Raw genomic sequence first — 23,760 nt, forward strand, 5'->3', positions numbered from 1 at the left:
CCAAAGGCAAATACGTTTATTTACAAAATGCACATACCCTCCCTCCCAGCATGCAGTGCGTGGGGGCGGAAATCAAGGCTTCACACACCTGAAACCCCCTGTGAGCACCAGCAGGGGAGGAGCCTGAGCGGGGCTGGAAGGACACGCCCACCGGCGCCCCCACTCGGAATCCAGCGGGGGGTGGGGGATGGAGGGGCTGTACTCCCTGTGGGGGTCACGACCGTGTGTCCAGTCGGTTCATATATTCCTGCAAGGCCTTCAGGCGCGCGTCTATTTCGGCCATGTCCGCAGCCTGGTGGTCGGAGCTGTATTCTGTGAGAGCGGGTGTGGGTGCAGCGGCTGTGAGGGCCCAGCACGCTTCCCTTGGGCCCAGGAGGCTGGGGAGGGAGAGATGTGGAGTCCCGGGCTCACCTTTCATAGGGACCCAGCCTCCTGAACTGGTCAGGCGTCTCTGATGGTGGCCGCGTTCCAAAGGGGTGGACTTCTGCTGCTGGGGGAGACGGGAAGGAGGGGTTCGGTATCCTCCCTCCATTCCCGTCCCCCAGATCTCACTGGAAATTTTGAACCTAAGGGCCTTGAAGAACTGGGGCTGACACCGACTGGGCACTTACTAGACTCAAAATCGCCTCCTGGTATCTCCACCGGAGCCCCCTGGGATGAAAACTACTACCATCCCCTTTGAACAGTTTATGAAACTGAGGCTAAGGGACACTTGGGTGGCTCAGTGGGTTAACGCCTCTGCCTTTTCAGGTCATGATCCCAGGGTCCTGGGATCAAGCCCCGCATCGGGCTCTCTGCTCAGCGGGGAGCCTGCTTCCCCCCACCCCCCGCCTGCCTCTCTGCCTACTTGTGATCTGTGTCTGTCAAATAAATATATAAAATCTTAAATTTAAAAAAAAGAAAAGAAAAGAAACTGATGATAAGAACTACCAGAAGTCACACAGGTGACAGGAAGGCAGGGCCATGTTTTAAGAGCTGGTCACTTGAGGCCAGGTGCCATCAGCGGGTATCATCTCCCCGACCCCAACTCCACACTCCCCTCCAATCCAATGGTCTCAACACTTCTGCCTCCAGACGCATTTCAAAAGATCCCTCGGGCAACCTGACTGCCCCAGAATGGGAATGATGGGCTTCTGGTGGTTTCCTGCTACCCCCACCTCCTTCAAGATCTGGGGAAAGACACTCACCATGTTGGGCCCACCCCAGGTTGTGGGGCCGGAAGGCTTCCCGCGGCGGCGCACGCTTGACAGGAAGAGAGTATTCAGGAACAGCAGGAGGAGCCTTGGGCACCTCCCACCTTGCCCGCCTGGGTGGTTTCAAGGCTCCCGTCCCCATCACCCAATCTCCCCGCAAAAGGCTGTTTCCAGACTCCCCAAATTCCGTTTAGAAGCGGTCCTTTCCCTGGGCCCAAGTTTTACCCTCTAGGAAGGGATTCGGAGAAATCCTCCAACTCGCTGCAGGAGCTGGCGGACGAGCAGCGGCTGCGGAAACTGTCCACTAGAGCGGGGAGCGGAGAGTGAGCCTCCCACGCTTGCCCGCCTGGGGCGCCCAGCCCGCCGGCCCGCCCAGCGCACTGCAGCCCAGTTACCCGAGGAGCTGCGGTTTCGAGAGCGGTGAGCTGCGTCCCCTCGGCCGCTCACGGCAGCGGGGAGCCGAGTCTGGCGAGACCAGGAGAGGGACGGACCGTCCCCGCTTCCTCCGCTGCCCAGTCGGTTCCGCTGCTGCTGCTGCCTAGGGAGCGGAGGAGGAGACACCACCTTGTGTGCCCAACTGATGCTAGGAATGGCGTCGCTGGGACCCTCTCTGGGTCACAGCCAGGGCCAGTTATCCCAGCGGACGTCACACAGGAAAGGGAAGGAAAAGGCATGCGGACACACAGAAGTGGCGGCGGGGGTCAGGAGAGGAGGCGGAGGTCTGGTGGAAAGCAGGAGCAGGTAAAGGGAAGGGGAGAGATGGAGCGGGTGACAGATGATGGCGACAGATGGGAGACGGGGATGGACAAGCGCACAGGCCCGGAGGCCAGGTAAAGGGACAGGTAAAGAGGAAACGGGCGCTAACTTCATTTTGATCTCTCTCTGCTTCTTCTCTTTGGCTTTCACAAAGGCTGTAGGGTCGAAACGTGGCGCGCGACTACCTAGGATGGGGGGGAGAGCGTGGAGAGAAGAGGATGGGGTCACAGGACCACGCCTCCACAGCGCCAGTCCACCCCCCACCCTCCCACGGGCAGGGCAGGGCAGGGCAGGGCAGGGCAGGGCAGGGCAGAGACCTGTGGGCGAGGGTGAGGGGCGGGCAGGGCGGCCTCTACCCCGGGCCCCCCGGCCACTCTCCCGGGAAGAAGAGCGGGTCGCACCGCGACCACGCGATGTGGAGCGCTCCCGCGATGATGAAGCCCGATCCTCCCGCGCCCGGGGCGGCGGCACCGGCGGAGTCCGTCTCCTGCGGGCACAGGGCCCAGCGTCCGTTTCCCACCCACCAGCTCCTATGTCAACTCCTATCTCAAGCCTATTCTCGGATCACACAATCTCCGAACCTTCAGGTCTATCCCCATCAACTAGACATTCACGCCCTTGCACAGACCCTCACAGATACCTTATCTCAGGCTCCGCCCCTCTCGGAGCCACAGAGAACCCCCCCCCCAAAAGAACCTGTCATTTCCCTACATCCAAACAAACTCCCTTCACCGGACCCTTCTTCCTGAGGTCTCCCACAGCTCCCTAGAAATCCTTTCCAATACTCCACCACCCATCCCAATAAATAACATCGGACATCAACCAGATCCCCACCAGCTGGGCCACGCCCTTTTGCTCCACAAGATCCATAGGTCCCACCCCTCCCCCCCTTATCTCCAGCCCCAGTCTCCTGACTGACCCTTCAAGCCCTGTCCATCTCTTCACAGACTCGTCCTGCCGTATCCAACTTTCCGCCGCATGCAGTCTATCAGATTCCTTCCAACCCTCTATCCCCCCCTACTCTAAGCCTTCGTTTCACTCAGGCCCCGACCCTATGGCCTGGGCCCCCCCCCCCCCCCCCCAGACTCCACGCCTGCTCCCCAGGCCCCACCCATCCAGTCCCTGGCCCCGCCCCTCCAGACCTCCTCTCTCACCCCCTCTTGTACACAGCCAGCTCGGTGTTCACCGTCCTAAGCCGGGCGCGCAGGCTCCGCTCCGAAGCCTTCACCTCCTCGAGCTGCCAGGAGTGAACAGGGGCGTAGAGAACCACACTGAAGCCAAGGTCCAAACGCCACCGGTCCCCCCTGCCGCCCGCCACACCCCCTCACCTCCTTGGCCAGGCGCCGGCAATCCTGGCTGCGGCGGCCGACCCCGCGGTGTCCGAGGCCCCGCTCTTGCCGCAGCTCCAGCTCCAGGCCCCGGACGAGCCCTCGCAGGGCCTCAGCCTCCTGGCGCGCTGCCCTCCCGGCCAGAGCCTCCTCGCGCGACTGGCCCAGCTGGGCCTCCAGTTCTCGCTTCTCAGATGCCAGGCGTGAAACCCTGGGCAAGACAAGAGGGAAGACAAGAGTAGGGAGGGGGACTCGCAGGATCCCATAATTGTCATTTCTCCATGGGGCTGGGCACGAACCATTTCACCTGCTCCACGAAGGTAGGCAGGCACCCCCACCACTCCAGCTGCCCCCAGGGTCCCATCATCTCTCCTCCGCCTCCCACATGAGGAACACCGCCACGTCACTCCCACTCACCCCACAGGGAGGACACAGCCCTGTGAGTTCCGGTGCCAAAATAAGTCATTGATCTGTCCTTCTCTGTACCCTGAAAGCCTAGCTCTGAGGTAGGTCCTGACCTTGGACTTCCTCCAAGCCTCTCAGTCAGCTCACACTGCCTCCTACTCACCAGAAGACTCTTTCTAAAATGCAAATCCAATGGGGCACCTGGGTGGCTCAGTTGGCTGGGCTTCCAATTCTTGATTTCGGCTCAGGTCGTGACCTCAGGGTCCTGAGACTGAGCCCTGCATGGAGCCCCTCATCTGGCTCCACGCTCAGCCTAGGGTCTGTCTGTCCTTCTCCCTCCCCGGCTTGCACTCTCTCACACACGATCTCTCTCTCTCTAAAACAAATACATAAAATTTTATTTATTTATTTATTTTTAATTTTAAATATTTTATTTATTTATTTGACAGAGAGAGATCACAAGTAGGCAGAGAGGCAGGCAGAGAGAGAGGAGGAAGCAGGCTCCCTGCCAAGCAGAGAACCGGATGCGGGACTCAATCCCAGGACCCTGAGATCATGACCTGAGCAGAAGGCAGAGGCTTAACCCACTGAGCCACACCCATGCTCCCATAAATAAAACTTTAAAGATGCAAATCCAATCAGGTCATTACTATGCTCAAAACCTTCCTTGAGAAAAAGACGTACACACAAGGCTATTTGTTTCAGAACTCTTTGTAATAGCAAAAAGAGTAGAAATAACCAAAATGTACACCAACAGAAAAAAAGTTGAATTTCTACCATATATCCACTCAAGTCCTAGCCAGTGCAATAAGGCAAGAAAAAGAAATCAAAGGGAAGGATTAAGGAAGAATGAAGAAAACAGTCATTTGCAGATGAAATGATTATAAGTACTGAAAATCAAAGGAAATCTATAAATTATAAGAAATAATAAGAAAACTGACCAAAGTTACTAGATACAAAATCAACATATAAATACAACTATGGGGTGTCTAGGTGGCTCCGTTAACCAACTGAGCACCTGCCATCAGCTCAAGTCAAGATCTCAGGGTCCTGGGATCCAGCCCCAGGGTTCCCTGCTCAGCAGGGAGTCTGCTTCTCCCTTTCCCACTCCCCCCCACTCCTGCTCTCTCTCTGTCTCTCAAATAACATCAACATGGTTTATATTTAAAGTAAAGAAACCATTAGCAAAATCATCCAAAGATGGAAAATTCTAACAAAATATAGACCTACATAAACACATAGGTATACTGTTTACATATTAGAATACATACTATTGGGGACCTAGGTGGCTCAGTTGGTTAAGTGACTGCCTTCAGCTCAGGTCATGATCCCAGAGTCCTGGGACTGAGTCCTGCATCAGGCTCCCTGCTCCATGGGGATTCTGCTTCTCCCTCTGACCTTCTCTCCTCTCATGCTCTCTCTCACTGTCTCTCTCTCAAATAAATAAATCAAATCTAAAAAAAAAACCAAAAAAACAAAAAAAAACCACACTATTTATACAGATTTCAGCTTTTCAGCTTCCCCTAAATTATTCTATAGATTCAATGCAATACCAATAAAAATCCCAACAAGTTTTGGGGCACCTGGCTGGCTCAGTAGTGGAGCATCCAACTCTTGGTCTTAGGGCCATGAGTTCAAGCCCCATGGGTATAGAGATTATTTAAAAAGAATAATATCTTAAGCCTATTATTTTAAAAAAATTCCAAGTTTTATGTTTTTGTATTGAAAAACCTATTGATTCTAAAATTCATAAAGAAATGTAAATTTCCAGGGCGCCTGGGTGGCCGGGAAGTCTGCTTCTCCCTCTCGCATTCCCCCTGCTTATATTCCCACTTTCACTGTCTCTCTCTCTCTCTGTCAAATAAATAAATAAAATCTTTTTTTTTAAGATTTTATTTATTTATTTGACAGACAGAGATCACAAGTAGGCAGAGAGAGAGAGGGAAAGCAGGCTCCCTGCTGAGCAGAGAGCCCAATGTGGGGCTCGATTCCAGGACTCTGAGATGATCTGAGCCAAAGGCAGGTGGTTTTTTGTTTTGTTTTTTTTAAAGATTTATTTATTTATTTATTTGACAGACAGAGATCACAAGTAGGCAGAGAGGCAGGCAGAGAGGGAGGAGGAAGCAGGCTCCCCGCTGAGCACAGGGAGCCCGATGCGGGGCTCTATCCCAGGACCCCGGGATCATGACCTGAGCTGAAGGCAGAGGCTTTAACCCACTGGGCCACCCAGGCGCCCCAAATAAATAAAATCTTTAAAAAAAAAAAAAAAAAAAGGAGTTTATCAAGTAAAGAAAAAAAACAAGAGAGAGAAATGTAAATTTCCGGGAAGGCTGGGTGGCTCGGTTGAGCGTCTGCCTTTAGCTCAGGTGGTGATCCCAGGGTCCTGGGATCGAGCCCCACATTGGGCTCCTTGCTCAGCTAGAAGCTTGCTTCTTTCTTTTTTTTTTTTTTTTTAAGATTTTATTTATTTATTTGACAGAGAGAGAGATCACAAGCAGTCAGAGAGTCCGACAGAGAGAGAGAAGCAGGCTCCCCGCTGAGCAAAGAGCCCGATGCGGGGCTCAATCCCAGGACACTGAGATCATGACCCGAGCCGAAGGCAGCGGCTTAATCCACTGAGCCACCCAGGCGCCCCAGCTTGCTTCTTTCTTTACCTCTGCCGTCTATGCTCTCTTTCTCTCTCTGACAAATAAATAAAATCTTTTTTAAAAAATGTAAATTTCCAAAAATAACCAAGAAAAATTCTTAAAATGGAAAAACAAAAGTCAGAAGACTTCCTCTACCCAGTATCAGCCCAATTATAAAGCTACAATAATTTTAACAGTGTGGTGGTGGCACAAGGACAGACAAAACAATGGACTACAGAGCACAGAACCTCACCTGATGTGTGATACATATATAAACATTATTGGTGATAAAGGTGAAAATGGCTAGGGAGTAAGGAAAGGATACTCTTTTCAATAAATGTCACTGGGCTGATGGGTCATGTGAAAAAAACCATGAAAGGACTCCTACCTCCCCCAAAATCAATTTCAGGTAGATTGTAGACATAAATGTGAAAAGCAAAAGACAAAGAATTATAGAAGATGATACAGGACAACAGCTTCATGATACTGAGAGAAAAGGATTCTAAAAACAGACATAAAAATTACTAACTTCACAGAAAAAACTTATAAACTAGTCTACATAAAATTAAGAACTACATAAAGGTGCCTGTTTATCAAAAGGCACTATTAAGAGAGTGAAAAGGCCAGCTACAGAGGGCAAGAAGGTTTCTGAAATACATAAAATTAACAAAGGGCTCATATCCTGACTATATAAAGAGTTCCTGGAAATCAATAAGAAATAGATGACAGCAGAAAAATAGGCAGCTCACAAAAGAGGAAGTCCAAACGGCTACTAAATATATGAAAAACTGTTCAATCTCACTGGTAATTAGCAAATGAAAAGTACCAAGAGATGCTAGTCTGATGGAAACTTAATAAGAAGGAACCAAGTCTCCGCATCCAAACTCATCAGCCCCAACACCACCTGACAGTCGGCAAGCACACAGCACCACCACGGTTTCTTGCCAGAAACCTAAATCTGACGAGCCTATAGGTTTAACAACTACTTCACAGGAAATACAAGGGATGGGGAATGCATTAACCACAGAGACAGAATGAAGTATTTACAGAGGAGATACGATGTCTGGGATTTGCTTCTGAGGGAAAGGGGAGTACACAGATCAAACAAGATGGGCAAAATGTAGATAACCATTGAATCGGAGGCAAAGGACGTGGGCATCATACTATTGTTTACTTTTGTGTGTTCTTGGAATTTTTCCTAATAAAACACTTCTTGGTGCCTGGGTGGCTCTGTCAGTTAAGCGAATGCCTTCAGCTCAGGTCATGATCCCAGGGTCCTGGGATCCAGTCCTGCCTCAGGGAGCCCGCTTCTCCCTCTGCCTGCTGCTTCCCCACTTGTGCTCTCTCTGTGTGTCAAATAAATAAATAAAAATCTTAAAAAAACAAAAAAGTTCTTAAAATTTGTGACTCCCCTATATTCTCCAAGGAGCTTCCCATTCAGCCCCACCTATATGACGTCCCCCTTCCCTTCCTCTCGCCCCACCTTCCCCTCCAGCCTAGCTTCTCTTTGCAGATACAAATCTTCCTTCTGGAACACTCTCTCACCTTCAAACGTCACATCCCCTGCCCGTGGCCAGGCTAGGTCACGTCCCTCTCTTCTCTGCTTTTGTGGTTCTCTGTACATTTCCTTCCTAAAGCTGACATTTATCAGTGTGATTATCTGTTTTCTGTCTGGATCCTCACTGCAGCCATCTGGTCACTGTGAGGGACCCGAGTTCTCCCGCCAGGCTGACTATGTTTGACTCTACCCCACTTATTACAAGCTGGGTGACCTTAGGCAGTTTGACCTCACATCTCTGCAAAGTGGGATGATAACAATAATAATTCCCACCTATAAGGTTGTAAGAATCTATGAAGAGTGCTTGGGACCATGTCTGACACTGAGTAAGGGCTCAAGAAGCATTAACTAGGGCTGGGCAGCGTGCCTGGCACACAATACGAACCGGGAAAATGTCCGACGGATGAATGAATGAATTTGGAGTCTTCCCGAACTCCCTCACTCCAGTTAGGAAGAGGAAGTTGGGAAGAGGAAGGTAAGAAGCCTTTGACCAGCTATAGGATCTCAAGCTACCCTCGCTAGTTCTGGCTGGTCCTGAAGGGCAAAGGGCACCACGCTGTGGCCAGTCTGGGAAACACATACATCCACACAAACCAGAGTCCTGAGGCTGAACTGAGGACAAAGCTTGTGCTGCTTCCCAGCAACGCACAGCCAATCTCTTCCAGGAGAACCCACAAGGCTCTCCAGCTCCGTAAGCTCCCACTCCTCCCCCGTCAGCCCCAACACTCAGTCCTGGCCCAGCGGCTAGCAGCTGCCAACAGAACAGATAGCAGCAGCTAAAGGAAACAAAGGGGGCTTGGTGCTGGCTGCCTGGATTCAAGGTCTAGCCTGGCCATACTACACACTGTGACTGGGGCAAATTCTCTAACCTCTCTGGGCCTCCACGTTCCTCCCCAGCAAAACAGGGATAACAGCAATGCAAGGATTAAAGGAATGAAGTCATAAACCACTGAGCAGAATCCCTGGCACACAGTGAAACCCTCAATAAACGTTAGCTGCTGTAATAATTATTATTGTTATTTCTAAAAATATGGGGGCGCCTGGACGGCTCAGTCAGTGCCATGTCCGACTCTTGATCTCAGCTCAGGTCTTTAATCTCAGACTTGTGAGTTCAAGCCCCATGTTGGGCTCCATGCTGCGTGTGGGACCTGACTTTAAAAAATAAAAAATAAAAAAGATAAACAAATAAATATACTATTTGCCCTACCCAATGGATGGGCCCCCCCCCAAGTGGGGATGGAGTCCCTGATTCAGCATCCCACAAGGCACAGCACACGGTAGGTACTCAGTAAACATGCCAAAAAGACTTTGCTTTCTTCACTTTACTCTCCTAGTCCCCTTGTTCTCACCACATCCTACCAAATACAATGCCTTTGCACATGTTGTTCCTTCTGCCTAGAACACCCTTCCCTTACTGGGCAGGCTCCAGTCTCCCCTCTGGGCTTCCCACGTTCCACCCACTGTGAATCGTAACTGTCTGCAGACAGAGCTATCTCCCCCCACTGGACTGGGAGTCCCAGGAGGGCAGGGCCAGGACTGTCTCCGTCATTGCTGTGTTCCCAGCACCACCCGGCACGAGGCAGGCACAGAGGAGGGGCTCAGAATAAGTACCTGGTGAATGAGGGCCCACCACCCTCCCAGTAGCACGGAGCACGGGGCCCTGCGGCGCCCACCCAGCCCCAGCCGCCCTCCCCTCCCAGACTCACTGCTCCCTCAGGTGCCAGATCTCCGCCTCCCGCGTGTCCCGAGCATCCGGGCCGTCCAGCCCTCGAAGGCGGCCCAGCTCCTCCTTCAGTGAGCGGATGATGCCCTGCAGGACCACAGGGTCTGGCTTGCCCTGGTACGGGAGGGGCAGCGGGTAGTGAATCCTGGGGAGGATTAGAACCGTGGCAGCTCAGAGGCCAAGAATCCACCCGAGGGCAACTACCAGAACCTGAGAGCCTTCGAGTTGCCGGCCCGCAGACTCCCTTATCTAGCAGTCTTGGAACCACTGGCACCGACAGGCCTGGTGGAGTCTGAGCTGACTTCCCTGTCATTCACTGCTGATGGGGTGAACCTGCCGCCAAGCACAGTCCTAATTCAGATTCCACAGGGCTAGATTCTAAATGGCCCCACTGTATCACCTCTTGGCTGAGGAAAGGTAAGTGACCTCAATCTAGTGCCCCACCAGATGCTATGCATCTGGGACTGACAACCTCCCGCTAGAAAATCCAGGAGCTATTATCAGACACCATCACCTGGCTCCCAAGGGCCATTTCTGGCACCCTTTTGCCTGCTGCCTCCCAATATACAGGCTAAAAAAGCAAACTTTTATCCTAGCATCCCCTGCATGTGACTGCTTGTGGCCAGGTATTCAAGACCATTTCTGGCCAAATATTATAGAAAATCTGTTGGGCATCTTCTAAGAACACTTTTGCTTTCCTGATAAAAATGGTAGATGCCATAACAAGTACAGCCCCGTTCTCTTCCTCTTGCTTTGATATAGAATAAGTGCCTGGAGGGCCAGCAGCCATTTTGTGACCATGAAGAGGTAAGTCTGGAGGTCAAAAAGTCAACACATCAGGGATGACAAAAGGAAACAAAACAGCGGGAGCCTGAGTCCCTAATGAAACTTTTTGTGTCATAAACCATTGTTTGTTTCAAGCACTAATAATAGTTATTCTGCTATTTATAGCCCAACACAGTATTAAATGATACAAATCTCAACCCTGAAGATTCCAAAGGCAACACCCCCCCGCCCTTGCCCTCAGGGGTTCCTGAGTTCTAACCACATCCCCACCTGCCCACCAGCCTGAGCCTAGAGCCAGTCCCTTATCCCCACCTGTCAAACTCCACAGAGTAGATAAGGATCAGGTAGCGCTTGGAGTTGAGCTGGGCCGATCTGGAGGCCAAGGGGCCTGGGCGGCCCCCCATCTTGCGATTCCGCAGGGACTCCAGATCTGTGTAGGTCAGTAGGTCAAGGGTGACCGACTCACTGCTCTGTTGGAAGAGGACGAGGACGGGAGGAAATGCTGGGAGACCCGACAAGGCCATACCCAGAGCACACAACCCACCTACCCGGGCCACACCCCATCCATTCTTTGGGCTCGCTGGGCTTTTCCTACACTGAGGAGGATGATCAAGATGGCCCTGCCTTAGGGCTGGCACAAGGATGTCAGAGGGAGAAACGGGAAAGAACCTAACTGCTCACCCATGGGAGACAGCTTAGTGCTGTGGCTCTCCAAGCACTGCCTGAAGATCCCTGGGGGTCCCTAAGACCCTTTCAGGGAATCCATGAGGTCAAAACAATTTCCATAATAATACTAAGATGTCATGTGCCTTTTTTTGCTTTTCTGACATTTATACCAATGGTGCAAAACAATCGTGGGTAAAAGTGATGGTGCCCATCAGCACAAATCAAGCCAATGGCATCAATGTAGTAATAGTCACTGTATTCTCTGTTGCCCCGTAGTCCCAGTGGGGGGCCAGGAAGGAAGAAGAAAGGAACGAACATAACACAGGAAATCAAACCTAGAATGTTCTTTTTTTTTTTTTTAAGATTTTGTTTATTTATTTGACACAGAGAGAGACCGCACAAGCAGGGGGAGCAGCAGGCAGAGAGAGAGGGAGAAGCAGGTTCCCCGCTGAGCAGAGAGCCCAATGTGGGGCTGGAGCCCAATGTGGAGCTCGATCCCAGGACCCCAGGATCATGATCTGAGCTGAAGGCAGACACTTAACCAACTGAGCCACCCTGGCGCCCCAAATCTAGAATGTTCTTGGTGAAGCAGTAAAAATCATTAATTTTATTGAATCTCCATCCTGGAGAACATGGCATTTTACTACTCTGTGACACGATGGGAAGCACACATTCTGTGGCATTCCAAAGTATGACAGTTGTCTCAGGAAGAACACTTCTGTAATCGAGCCTGGGTCTAAATTAGCCACTTTTTCATGGAAAACTATTTTTACTTGAAACAACGACTGACAGACATAACTACGGTTATTCAGACTTGGGTGTCTGGCAGGCATTTTCTCAAAAATGAACAAAGTCAGCTTGTCACTTCAAGAAAAACAGCTACCGGTATTTGTTGCCAATGGTAAAATTCAAACTTCACAGCAAAAATTAGAATTTTGGAAAACTTGGATCTGACACTGGGTGCTTGATAGCTTCTTGATGTTGAAAGACTTCCCCGGTGAGATCAGGGAGGATATTAACAAATGTGACTTCCTGATACTGTATAAAAAAATGTGTCAACATTTGGAAGATCTATATAACTCAGTGAACCATAGTTTCTAAATGACCATCGCATGACATCATAAGATGGGTAAAAGATCCAAGTAAAGTTCAAGATACATCCATAGATTTTAATGTAACATGATCATGTTCATGGACAGGCTTTTGGACTCCACACTGCAACAAATCTTTAAGAAATTACCACCTGCCCACTTTTAGTATGTTAGCAAAGAAGGATTTGCACAATTCCCTGATTAAGGGGCTCCCGTTTCCAACTACATAGCTATGTGATGGAGATTTTTCTGCATATACTTCAACCAAAACAAATCACAACAGACTGAATGCAAAAGCACATATAAGAATCTAGAAGTTTTGGAGGTCCCTGAGTGGCTCAGTCGGGTAAGTGTCTGGTTTTGGCTCAGGTCATAATCTCTGAGTCCTGGGATTGAGCCCCACCTCAGGCTCCCTGCCTGCTTCCTCCCTCTCCCTCTCCCTGTGGCTCCCCCTGCTTGTACTCTCTTCTGTGAGTGTGTGTGTGTGTGTGTGCGCGCGCGCGCGTGCACACGCGCGCATGTCAAATAAGTAAAAATCTTTAAAAAAAAAAAAGGATCTAGTTTTCTATTAAGCAAGACATTAAAGAGATTTGCAGAAATGTAAAATAATGCTGTATTTCCCACTAATTATTTTGTTTTAGAAAATGTATTTTTGGGACACCTGGGTGGCTCAGTTGGTTGAGCAGCTGCCTTCGGCTCAGGTCATGATCCCAGCGTCCTGGGATCGAGTCCCACATCGGACTCCTTGCTCAGCAGGGGGTCTGCTTCTCCCTCTGACCTTCCCCCTCTCATGTTCCCTCACTCTTTCTCTCTCAAATAAATAAAATCTTTTAAAAAATAATGTATTTTTCTGGGGCGCCTGGGTAGCTCAGTGGGTTAAGCTTCTGCCTTCAGCTCAGGTCATGACCTCAGGGTCCTGGGATCGAGCCCCACGTCAAGCTCTCTGCTTGGTGGGGAGCTGGCTTCCCCCCACTCTCTCTGCCTGCCTCTCTGCCTCCTTGTGATCTGTCAAATAAATAAATAAAATCTTAAAAAAAAAAAGAAAATGTATTTTTCATTAGAATGTTCTTTAATATGTAACTGGTTTATTATAGTGATTTTTAAGTGAATTCATAAATATCTTTAAGTTATTCTCAGTTTTAATTTATAAGACAACTTAATCTATAATATAGCAAATATTGATAGGTAAAGCCTGCATAAACAAAAGCTCTTTGATGTCCTCAATAATTTTTTTTTTAATTTTATTTATTTATTTGAGAGAGAGAGACACAGCAAGAGAGAGAACACAGCAGGGGGAGCAGGAGAGGGAGAAACAGGCTTCCCATGGAGCAAGGAGCCCAACATGTAACTTGATCCCAGGACCCTGGGATTATGACCTGAGCCGAAGGCAGATGCTTAATGACTGAGCCACCCAGGCGCCCCTCAACAATTTTTAAGAGCATAAAGAGATCATGACACCAAAAATCTTGAGAACCATTGGGTTAAACAAATCATGCCACCTGGGTATAACGGAATACTAAGCAACCACTAATAAGGATAACAAACTCAGAAATTGATGACAATAATAAAAAGACAGTATCGGGGCACGTGGGTGGCTCAGCGGGTTAAGCCTCTGCCTTCGGCTCAGGTCATGATCCCAGAGTCCTGGGATCAAACCCCACATCGGGCTCTCTGCTCAGCAGGGAGCCTGCTTCCCCCTCCCTCTCTGCTACTTGTGATCTCTGTCAAATAAAGAAATAAAATCTTTAAAATAAAATAAAATAATGGGGCGCCTGGGTGGCTCAGTGGGTTGAGCCGCTGCCTTCGGCTCGGGTCATGGTCTCAGGGTCCTGGGATCGAGTCCCGCATCGGGCTCTCTGCTCGGCGGGGAGCCTGCTTCCCTCTCTCTCTCTCTCTCTCTGCCTGCCTTTCTGTCTACTTGTGATCTCTCTCTGTCAAATAAATAAATAAAATCTTTAAAAAAATAAAATAAAATAAAATAAAATAAAATAAAATAAAATAAAATAAAAGACAGTATCTGTAAAACACTTACGAGCCAGACACCATTCTAAGCTTTTTATAAAGAGGTCATTTAATCTTCACCACATTGTGAAATAGGGACTACTGTTATCCCCACATTACAGTTAAGAAAATTAAGGTATGGGGTGCCCAGGCAGCTCAGTCAGTTAAGCATCTGACTCTTGACTTCAGCTCAGGTCATGATCTGAATTGAGCCCTACATTGGGCTCCGCACTGAGTGTGGAGCCTGCTTACGATCCTTTCTCTCCCACTGCCCACCCCCCTTGCCCCTGTTTGTACACTCACTCTCTCTCTCTCTCACAAAAAAAAAAAAAAAAGAAAGAAAAAGAAAGGGGGGAAAAAGAAAAGGAAAGGAAAAAGAAAAGAAAAAAGAAAACTAAGGCTTGGAGGGGAAGTAACTGGCCCAAGGCTCCCAGCTAGTAAGTATCAGCGATGAGTATGAGTTCAGAATTCATGCTTGGCCATTATGCTACACTGCCTACACATGCTAAAATGTTAACAGTCTAAAGTAGGGGATAGACGGGATTATAAGAGACTGTCACTTTCTAACTCACACACTTTCACTGTCATAATTTTACGAGTGCAAATTCTCTCTATAATCAGAGAAATAATGTAGCTCATAGTCTTAAAACGATGTCTGAGTAAAATCCCTACCACTCTAACTTCCAGCCTGCTTTTTTTTTTCCTATTAATACTTTTAACTATTTGCCATTATAGATTTTTTCAACTTTTTGTTTCTCCCACTAGAATGTCAGCTTCGTAAGGACAGGAATTTTGTCTCTTCTGTTCACTGCTATATCCCAATGTCTATCACAGTGTCTGGCACACTGTAGATACTCAGTAAAAATGACACGAATGAATACTTATATTCACTGATATGACCAAATGTTTATGAAATAATGTTGAAACTTTTAAAAACAGGTTAAAGAATACTTTGGGAAGTATATCCACTATATAAAATTACACATCTACAAATACACACATACACACACTTTCACAAGTAAACAAAGAAATAGAGAAATGGCTGGAGTGATTTTCACCAAAATATTAATAAAATATCATCAGGAATGAGTATTTGGAGTAAAGCGATTTTTACTTTCTTCCTTACATTTCTTTGTGACATGATTTTTACTTTCTTCTTTACATTTCTCTGTGACATGAATTTTCTACATGAGAGTATCTATCACTTACATTTGGGAATGAAAAAGATAGCCCTCTCCCTTTAAGGAAAGACAAGGTAGAGAGTCTTGCATATATCAGTTGGGTATCTACCTCCCCAGGGATCCAGAAAACAGAAACCTCCCCTGGCCCCCAGCCCTGGCCCCTACCTGGGTGAGAGCCGACTCTAGCATGTTACAGAAGATGTTGAACTGTTTGAAGTTCCCCGTCTTGTGAGTCAGATCTTCGATGACTGGGTAGAGATAAAAGTCCTTCCTGAAGTCTGACCACTTGCCCAGCCCAAGAGCAATACATCCAATCTTTTCAACTTTCTCCACCTCCCATGCCTCTGGCGGGAGGGATGAGCCCTCCACCCCCTCCCCACGTTAGAGAGTCTCTGGTCAGGTAGAAGAGGCAGATGGGCAGGTTCCTGGTTGGCCTCATCTTCAGGAGAAGGTGATCCTGAGGAAGGACAGGTGAACCCACCCCAGGCAGGCACACTCACAGCTGGCATCAAACTCGCCCCGCCACTGGTCAGCCGTCATCCGGTCCTCCACTTCCAGCTCTAGCACCTGCCCAGACACCACCACCCGCACGGCATGCTCCACACCCCGGAAGATGTAGTCCACCTGCAGGCCAGCTGGCTGGTCCATGGCCAGTGTCACTGGGGAGAGGGATGAGACAGAGACCCAGAGGGGCTGAGAGCCTGGGCTCCGAAGCTGGAAGGCCAGAATTCATATCCTGGCTCTGCCATTCACCAGCTTCGGCACCTTAGGAAAAAGACTCCCTCTCCGTGCCTCATTGTCCTCATCTGGAAAATGGGTATAATAATGGCATCGACCTCATAGAGCGGTCATGAGGATTAAACTGGACAATACACATAAAAGCATGTAGAACTGTGTCCATATCCAACACGTGCTAGCTAACAGAATACATGCTTTCTGACAAGAGAACCATGATTAATACTATTATTAATTTATTAATCCTCATACTCATTATATATTAGTCATTCATTCATTCATTCACTCAAACATTTATGGAGAAAAATCAAGCTGCAAAGGGGGACAGAGAGTACTGAGGTCAGGAAGGGCAGATTTTAAGTCAGGCGTCAGGGCCGGCCTCCCTGAGAGGTAACCTATGGGCATATGGCTATCTAGCGAAAAGTGGTTCAAGTCGAGAGAACAGCAGGACTGTATATTATCAATGACACACTTAAATCATGTCTAGTGAACTCATAATCAACTTTATTAATTGGTCTGTTCTAAGCCTAAGTCCCTTCTCTTAGCCAATGGGTTACCACTCGCTGTTAGTTCTATGAGGTGGAAGAGAGGGGCAGATCTCTGCCTTCAGCCTGGATTTTAGGGGCTGGTGCAAAATGAGAGGCCCGGGCTGCCTGAGTTCACGTGTAGCTTCAGCTATGTGCACATACGCAGGCAAGTTACCTCAACTCTCTTGGTGCCAGATTCCTTATCTTTAAAGTACATGCCGTCCTGGGTGCTGGGATATGACAAACCAGATTATGCCCCATTCCCAAGAGGGCAGCAACAGTCAGAGGTATAAAGATGTCTGAAAAAGGGAGGGGAAGTAGTGGAAAAAGGAGACGCTGGGGGTAAGGGTTGTTCTTTTAGCTAAGGTAGCCAGGGAAGGCCTCTCTGAGCAGAGGCCTGGAGAGGGGTAAGGCGATGGGTTATTATCTCGGAGAAGAGTATCCAGGCAAAGGGAACAGCCAGGCAAGAGCTCCAAGGTGGGATGTTCCTGATTTATTCCAAGAACAGCGAGGTCAGCATGAGGGAGGGACAGAGATGAGATCTAATGGGCCAGATGGCGCTCACACAGGCCTTTGTAAACCCACAGAAGGAGGACAGTGCTCATCTCCTTGGGCTGGTGTAAGGATTAAAAGAGTCACGTTAAAATCCTTGGACAAACTGAGCAATGTCCGACACACAGCAATCACTCATACGCATACTGGCATCATCATCACCATTATTTGTTGTTGTGTCTTGAAAGGCAGTACAGAAACAAGGCAAGCCCATTTTTCTTGCTGGTGGACAGATGGGGAAATTGAGGCTCAGCGGAGTCCCACAGCTGCCCCCAGAACAGAGCTAGCCAGGGCTGCCCCAACCCAGATCATGGGGATCTCTCCAAAGCCTGGTCTCCTTCTCTCCCCCACATCCTTTGCTCCTCACACTTTCCCCAAGAACTCCTCCTAAAGGCTGATACAGAAAATATAATATTGTGAGGCCAGAAAATGATGAGCCCCAAAACTCTAATAAATCAGTGGTTTTTAACCTTTTAAGAGTCTTTGCACCTTTGATAGTCTAATGAGATCTCTGAACCCTCCCCAGATAAATGAATAGACCCATAATCCTTTTCAAGTAATTTCAGGGGCTCCCAGAACACCACCCCGAGGCCCATCTACAGATCCCCTTTCTCAAAAGCCCAAGGACAACCAACAAAGCCCCAGACATTCTGGTAGGCTCCTCTGTCTCTAGGCCTAAGCTCTTAAGTTTATTCGGGGGAGGGGTCTCTGGTCTTTGGAAGCGGCTGATGAAATCGAGACCTCTTCCCCTTGCAAATCCACTCTCACAATTAGCCACTCTCACAATTAGCCACTCTCACATTCCCTGGAGGCGCAGAGGTGGGGTTAATAATCTCTGACCTATGGGCCAACAAATGGCTACACGTTTCAATACATCCTGCATCCCCTGGTCCTCAGTGCGGGTGCCAGGCAGCGCTGGCCCCGCCCCACCGGGTGTCCTAGACCTCGCCCCCGACCCCGCCCCTCCAGCTCCGAGGGCCAATCAATGGTTGCGCCGTTCTGGTTACCAAGGCGTTGGAGGTACCCGCAGAACGCCTGAGGAGCTGCACAGCTTCACTTTCCCAATTCACCACCCCACTCGTGGTACCGAACTCCGGGGGGTGACAGAGGAATAAAGGGGCCCGTTCCACCCCATCTCCACCACCAACCCACCCCTGCTCTCCTCCTTCCCCACTCCCCCGCATAAGCTCCCCATTCTCTTCCAGAGAATAGCAGCCCTTCACTAAATCACTGGACCCTTCCGTATCCAACTGCCCTGATGTCATCCGCCTCCACCTCAGTCCCCAGATATTAAGCCCCTGAATATTCTCGCTGAATTCCATTGTCCCCTTACACACACCTGCCTCCCACACTTCCACAAACTTCGCCCTCTCCCCTCCCCTCATCCGTTCTTCTCTGCTGCTTGTGAGCGCCCAACAATTGCTGATGAAATAAACCCACACCCCTGCCAGCTCCCCGTCGCTCACGCCCCAGAGGGCCTGGAGATTCTGACTTCCCTCCCCTCCCCGCTGCAGAACCTCCCTCCTTCCCTCCGTATCTCAGCCTCACCCCTTCTACCACATTCGTGAAACCAGCCCTCTCCACTCCCTTCCCCAAGTCCTTTACTGCCATTCTGCTTTCCCAGATTGGGGGGGGGGGGGGCATTCCCCTTCTCCGTACACCAGCCCCCATGTTCTCCAGGGGTTTCCCCATATTCTACCTAAATTTTGCTCCCTCCTATTTTTCCACCTGGATTCTGCATATTTGCCCAATGTCCTACTCCACAGCGGGGACCTACTCCATTTTCAGCCTGTCTTAGATTATCCCCACATTTCACCTGGATTCTGTTCCCTCCCCAATTCTATGTAAACCCTACCCCCTCCCCAATATTTTCCACCTCTCTTCCCTGGAGAGCCTTCCCAGAACACCCTTCCCCGCTTCCCCCCCCCAATTTGGGGGGGTTCCCCAGGCCCCGCTCCCCTCTCCCCTTCCAATCTCCCCACCGTGTCCTTCTACCTGCATCCTCCATCCTTGCTCTGTGACCAGTGGCCCATTCTGGTTGCTGGTTTGGTTCCAGTCCCAAGACTCTCCTAGCTCTTCGCCTCAGCTTCCAGACCCTGCATTCGAGGCCCCGCCCTCGCCAACCCGTGACGTCAGCCCTTCAACCTTGAGCGCTCTGCGTGCACACCCCAGCACCCCACTCTGGCCCACACACCTGACCCCATTTCTCGGGCCTCGTGACATCATGGCTTCAGCGCACACGCGCATACACGTACGCACACGCACGCAAGCACACACGCACAAGCACACTCAGCTTTCCGACCCTGGGGCCTTTCCCTCTCATCTTTCACTAAGGTGACTCCCCTCTCGGTTTCCAGGGTTACATCACTGTCCCTGGCTCCTCCTCCACCCAAAAGCGCTCCCTGGATATCTCCGATTTCACAGTCCTCGCCCTAGGGTGGAAGCTGAGAATCTTCCACACTGGGCTCCCCCAAAACAAATCCACATCACCATCTCCCACACAGAACACGGACAAATCCCCACCTCTGTCAGCCCCCAATCCCGATGGCTATTTCGCACTGTCTGCGGCAGCGTCTTCCGCCAACATCACATATTCCGGCCTGGCCAGGACCTAGCTGGCCTGTCCTATACAGTATATGCCCCCCAACACCTCTCATACACACACTGGCTTGGCCTGAGTGACTACTCCCCGCCAGGTGAGTTTTAGCTGGCTAGAATCCCCCTCCCTTCACCCTGCACTCCCCCAGAATACAGACAAGAGCCTTCCACCCTGTCCCCCTGTAATATATAAACATGAAAGCCTTTAAGAACTCCCCACAACCTGCCCCTCCATAGTGCACACTGCAGCCCACTCCTCCCCCCGCCCCCAGAATATCCAAATACCCTCCCCTACCATTCCTCAAATGCTTTTTGCCTTAGATGAGGACTACACGCACCCATCCGTGACTAGTCCTTAATTCTGCTCTCAGGTAGATGCTGTAACCATCCCCCATTTCACAAAGGATGAAACTGAGGTTTGCCTAGAACCCTGCAGTGAGGGGCTGGCACATTGGTTCCCCTCCCCATCACCCAGCTACGCTTGTTTCCTCCCATAATTCTCTGCTGCTTTCCCTCCAGGCACCAATCCTTAAGTGTGGCCTGGTACCTTAAGCATGACACACACTGCAGGACAGGGACTCCTAAGTTCAGCTCCTGCTCCTCCACTTACCCACAATATGGCCCAGGGCAAGGCACTTCGCCTCTCTGGGCCTTCTCCCATCAGTAAAGTGGAGATGATAAGAGCTCCCATCTCACATAGGATGATTGTGGGGATTAGAGTTATTAATACATGTACGGAGTTTCAAACAGTGCCTGGCACCCGGTCAACTGTCCACCATCTGCACAACTAGCTGACGATTAGTTGACAGACCAGAAGCCCAAAAAGGCAGAGCCATTTTGATCGTTTTTGTACCTTCAGCACCCTGGGCCTGGCACAGATTGGGGACTACTTGTGAATTTATGCGACAGGCCAGGAAATGGGGTTCTAGGCACTGGATATACAGACAAGGTCCTCTGCCCTCAGTTCATTGCTGTGTCACCAGGTCCCAGCTCCAATGTCCATTCCTGTCACATGCCCTCTCTGACTCCTAGGCTAGGTAAGGAACTGTCTCAATCACCAGTGTCCCCAGCACTGCCCAGTGGAGGGGTAGCCCCAGAGGGGGAGTTTAATGATGAAAGAGCTCCAGTCCAAGCTCCAAACTCGTCTGTTACTTCAAGTGAGGACTGCAGACCTTCAGCATGAATACGGGTGCTTGATAAAAATTAAAAATTAAAAATTAAAAATTAAAAAATGCAGGATCTTGGGCATGATCCCAAATCTACAGAAGTAGAACTTCGGCGGGGGGGGGGGGGGGGCAGGAATCTGCATTTTCTACAAGCTCCCCCAGCACTGAGATCTGAGAGCTTCTGCCCCTGGATACCACAGTCTGCCCAGTTTATTACCCCATCCTGACCCCACCACCCCACACAAGACTCTCCCAGCTCAACAACCCTGCCCTATACCACAGGGAGTCTCTCCTCCCCACCAAGAAATGGTGATGATGATGATATAATATAAGTAACACTTTTTTAGGGCCCTATGGGCCCTTCCAGGGACTATATTCTCATTGAGTCAACACTCTAGTGGGGGTTGGGAATCTAAGAAGCCAAGGGATATAAACAAACCCTAATATAAGTTGGGTAAGTGGTGTTTAACTGAAGAAAACCAAAACCAGGTGATAAGAGGCCAGGGAGTAACAGGAGCTCTTTTAGCTTGGGTGGTCAGCGAGGGCCGGTCTGTGGATATGACATTTGAACAGAGACCTGAAGGAAGTGAGGAAGAAGCCATGTAGACATCTAGACGGAACACTGTCCAGACAGAGGGCACAGCAAGGACATTCCCCAGCTGGGAATGTATTTGCTATGTCAGAAGAACAAGGAGGCCAGGGTGGCTGAAGCAGTGTCAACGAGGGAGAATGGCAGGAGTCTGAGGGCAGGCTGGAGGGAGAGCCGAATCAGGTGGTGTCCTGTGGGCTTGGCAAGGTCTTGTACTGTGCAAAGGAGAAGCGAGTGTGGGAGTGCCTGGACCAGGGAGCAACATGATCTGATTTTTGTTTCAACAGGAACCCCCGACTGTGGGCTCCAGGTGAGAGGCAAGGAGCCCAGCGAGGAGGCCACTGCAACAGACCAGGTAAGGGCAGGTGATGGCATGAATCAGAGCAGCAGCAAGGGAGGTGGTGAGATAGGGCTGGATTCTGGAAGTGTTCTGAAGATAGACGCATGAGATTTGCTGATTGGCAGATGACGCACAGGCAAGGGAAAAGCAGAGTCAAGGACAACTCCAAGGTTTTTGCCCTGAGTACCTGGAAGAATGGAAGTGCCATCAGCAGGGTTTGGAGGTTGAAAGGGGAAGCTACAGGTTTGGTTTGGGACAAGGTTTTAAAGCATGGATGTCAGTTGGACTTCCAAGTAGAGAAGAGTCGCCACTGGACAAATGAGTCTGGGGTTCAGAGGAGAGATCCAGGCTGCAGACAGGCACCTGGGAGTTATCATTATATAAACAGCATGTGAGGCCAAGAGACTGGGTGAGGACAGTAGGTGAGTGGTACAGAGAAGAGATGAAGTCATTCTAACGATGCTAAAGCTGAGGCACATAGGGTTAAAGAATTTCCCGGAAGCCACCCTGACATTCAGCGGCAGGGCCAGTGGCAAAGCCAGCATTTAAACTCAGGCAACCCAACTCCAGATCCCACAGTCTTAACCACCGGGAGGGGTGTTAGGAAGTTTAAGAGTCATTCATACAAAACCTGGCATATACTAAGCCCTAGATAAACGCTCCATGTATCATGTGACTTCACACCTCGCCAAAGCACACCTCCATCCTCGAAGTCCTCGTTCATTCTCTCCCTCCGCGTAGCTTCACCTGCCCTGCACCCAAATCAAGGCTTGTAACTCATCTCAAGGACCTCCGCTCCTCCACACCGCGCGAAAATAACCCCTCGCCTCAAACCCCCCACCCCCATTAAATCACAAGGCTATATTATAAGAGAATTTCTGTATTTGACCACCTGCTGTCTCTAGCTTTACACCTTTCCCATTAAAGACCCTCCTGTGAGAAACAAAACATGACCCCCCCCCCCAACTCAGACGCTGCCCTCTGCCTCACAAACCCTCGTCAAAGCGCCTACCCGTGTTAAACGTCACCCCCTCCCGATTCCTACACTGCGGGGTCAAGCTGCCCGCCGCAGCCCACCCTCCCCCGAAAGCATCCCCTCCCCCCAGGATCGCCACCTGGGCCCGCGCACCCGCCACTCTCGCCGCCTCTCACCTTCTCCACAGACACCCCTCCTCGCGAGCGGCTCAACTGCCGAAGCTCCAGCCCCGCCCCAGGATCCGGCCTTCTCGCTTCTGACTGGCCCTGGCTCACTCGCAGCCGAGTTCTCATTAGTCAAAACAGACGCCCGTCAGTCCGTGTCCCGCCTCAGAGACGAACCCACCCTCCAAAGTTTGCCATTGGTCAACTCGGATGAGAGATTCCTAAATGGGCCGAGTCCTCGGTCTTCGCTCCAATCATTACTGGCTAATTCCTACTGCCAGTCATGCAAAGAGGGTTGTTCCTCGGAGGGAGGAGGAAATCCAGGAAGTAGCCCCTTGACTCCGCCCATCACCCCTGCGCGGTCTAGACGCGCCCACGAGGAGGGGCGGGCTGCAGGAGAGTTGGGAGCACAGGCGCACTGGAAGGCCTCCGCTGCGGGTCGTCCGGGAGCTGCGGAGAATTCTTTGCGTAAAGTGGGGCACGGGTTTATCGTTGCTCACTCCGTTCCAAGCCAGCATTAAGCGCTTTGCAGGCCTTGGCTTATTGAAACTTAACAACAACTGCTGTGTAGGGGCTACTATCATCCCCATTTTGCTATTAAGGAAACAATCGCAAAGAGGTACAGCCACTGCCCAGGGAACGCACAGTTTGGGAACGTATTTCTATTCTGAGCCAATGAGTCATTAACGGGGCTGATAGAACTTGCGGAGTTTGGTGGGAGAGTAGGGGAAGGGGGCGTTCCTGAAGAAAAGAAACACAAAATTACTAACACAAAATTGGGGTACGAGGGGTGCCTGG

At 50.2% G+C, this 23,760-nt stretch overlaps 1 protein-coding gene across 3 annotated transcripts; it reads right to left on the reverse strand.

The window, feature by feature from the left end:
• LOC111160763 (coiled-coil domain containing 61) lies at positions 1 to 23,021 on the reverse strand. 3 transcript variants are annotated; one of them, XM_022524103.1, is made up of 14 exons: positions 22,975 to 23,021; positions 15,816 to 15,974; positions 15,481 to 15,563; positions 10,689 to 10,846; positions 9,574 to 9,735; positions 3,278 to 3,488; positions 3,104 to 3,186; positions 2,267 to 2,436; positions 2,059 to 2,134; positions 1,589 to 1,731; positions 1,419 to 1,497; positions 1,188 to 1,242; positions 412 to 490; positions 1 to 312 (listed from the first exon to the last, which is right to left on the reverse strand). In XM_022524103.1, the coding sequence occupies exons 2-14, from the start codon at positions 15,961 to 15,963 to the stop codon at positions 215 to 217; spliced, it is 1,545 nt and encodes a 514-aa protein (XP_022379811.1). In that variant the 5' UTR covers positions 15,964 to 15,974; positions 22,975 to 23,021; the 3' UTR covers positions 1 to 214. The 3 variants fall into 3 exon arrangements, with proteins under 3 accessions (XP_022379811.1, XP_022379809.1, XP_022379812.1); XM_022524101.1 differs by lacking the exon at positions 22,975 to 23,021 and adding an exon at positions 19,125 to 19,836; XM_022524104.1 differs by lacking the exon at positions 22,975 to 23,021 and having other exon boundaries at positions 15,816 to 16,375.
• Positions 23,022 to 23,760: the final 739 nt, after the last annotated feature.

Source organism: Enhydra lutris, unplaced genomic scaffold (assembly GCF_002288905.1).
Source record: "Enhydra lutris kenyoni isolate GAN:26980312 unplaced genomic scaffold, ASM228890v2 scaffoldscaffold77, whole genome shotgun sequence".
Taxonomy (NCBI): Eukaryota; Metazoa; Chordata; class Mammalia; order Carnivora; family Mustelidae; genus Enhydra; species Enhydra lutris.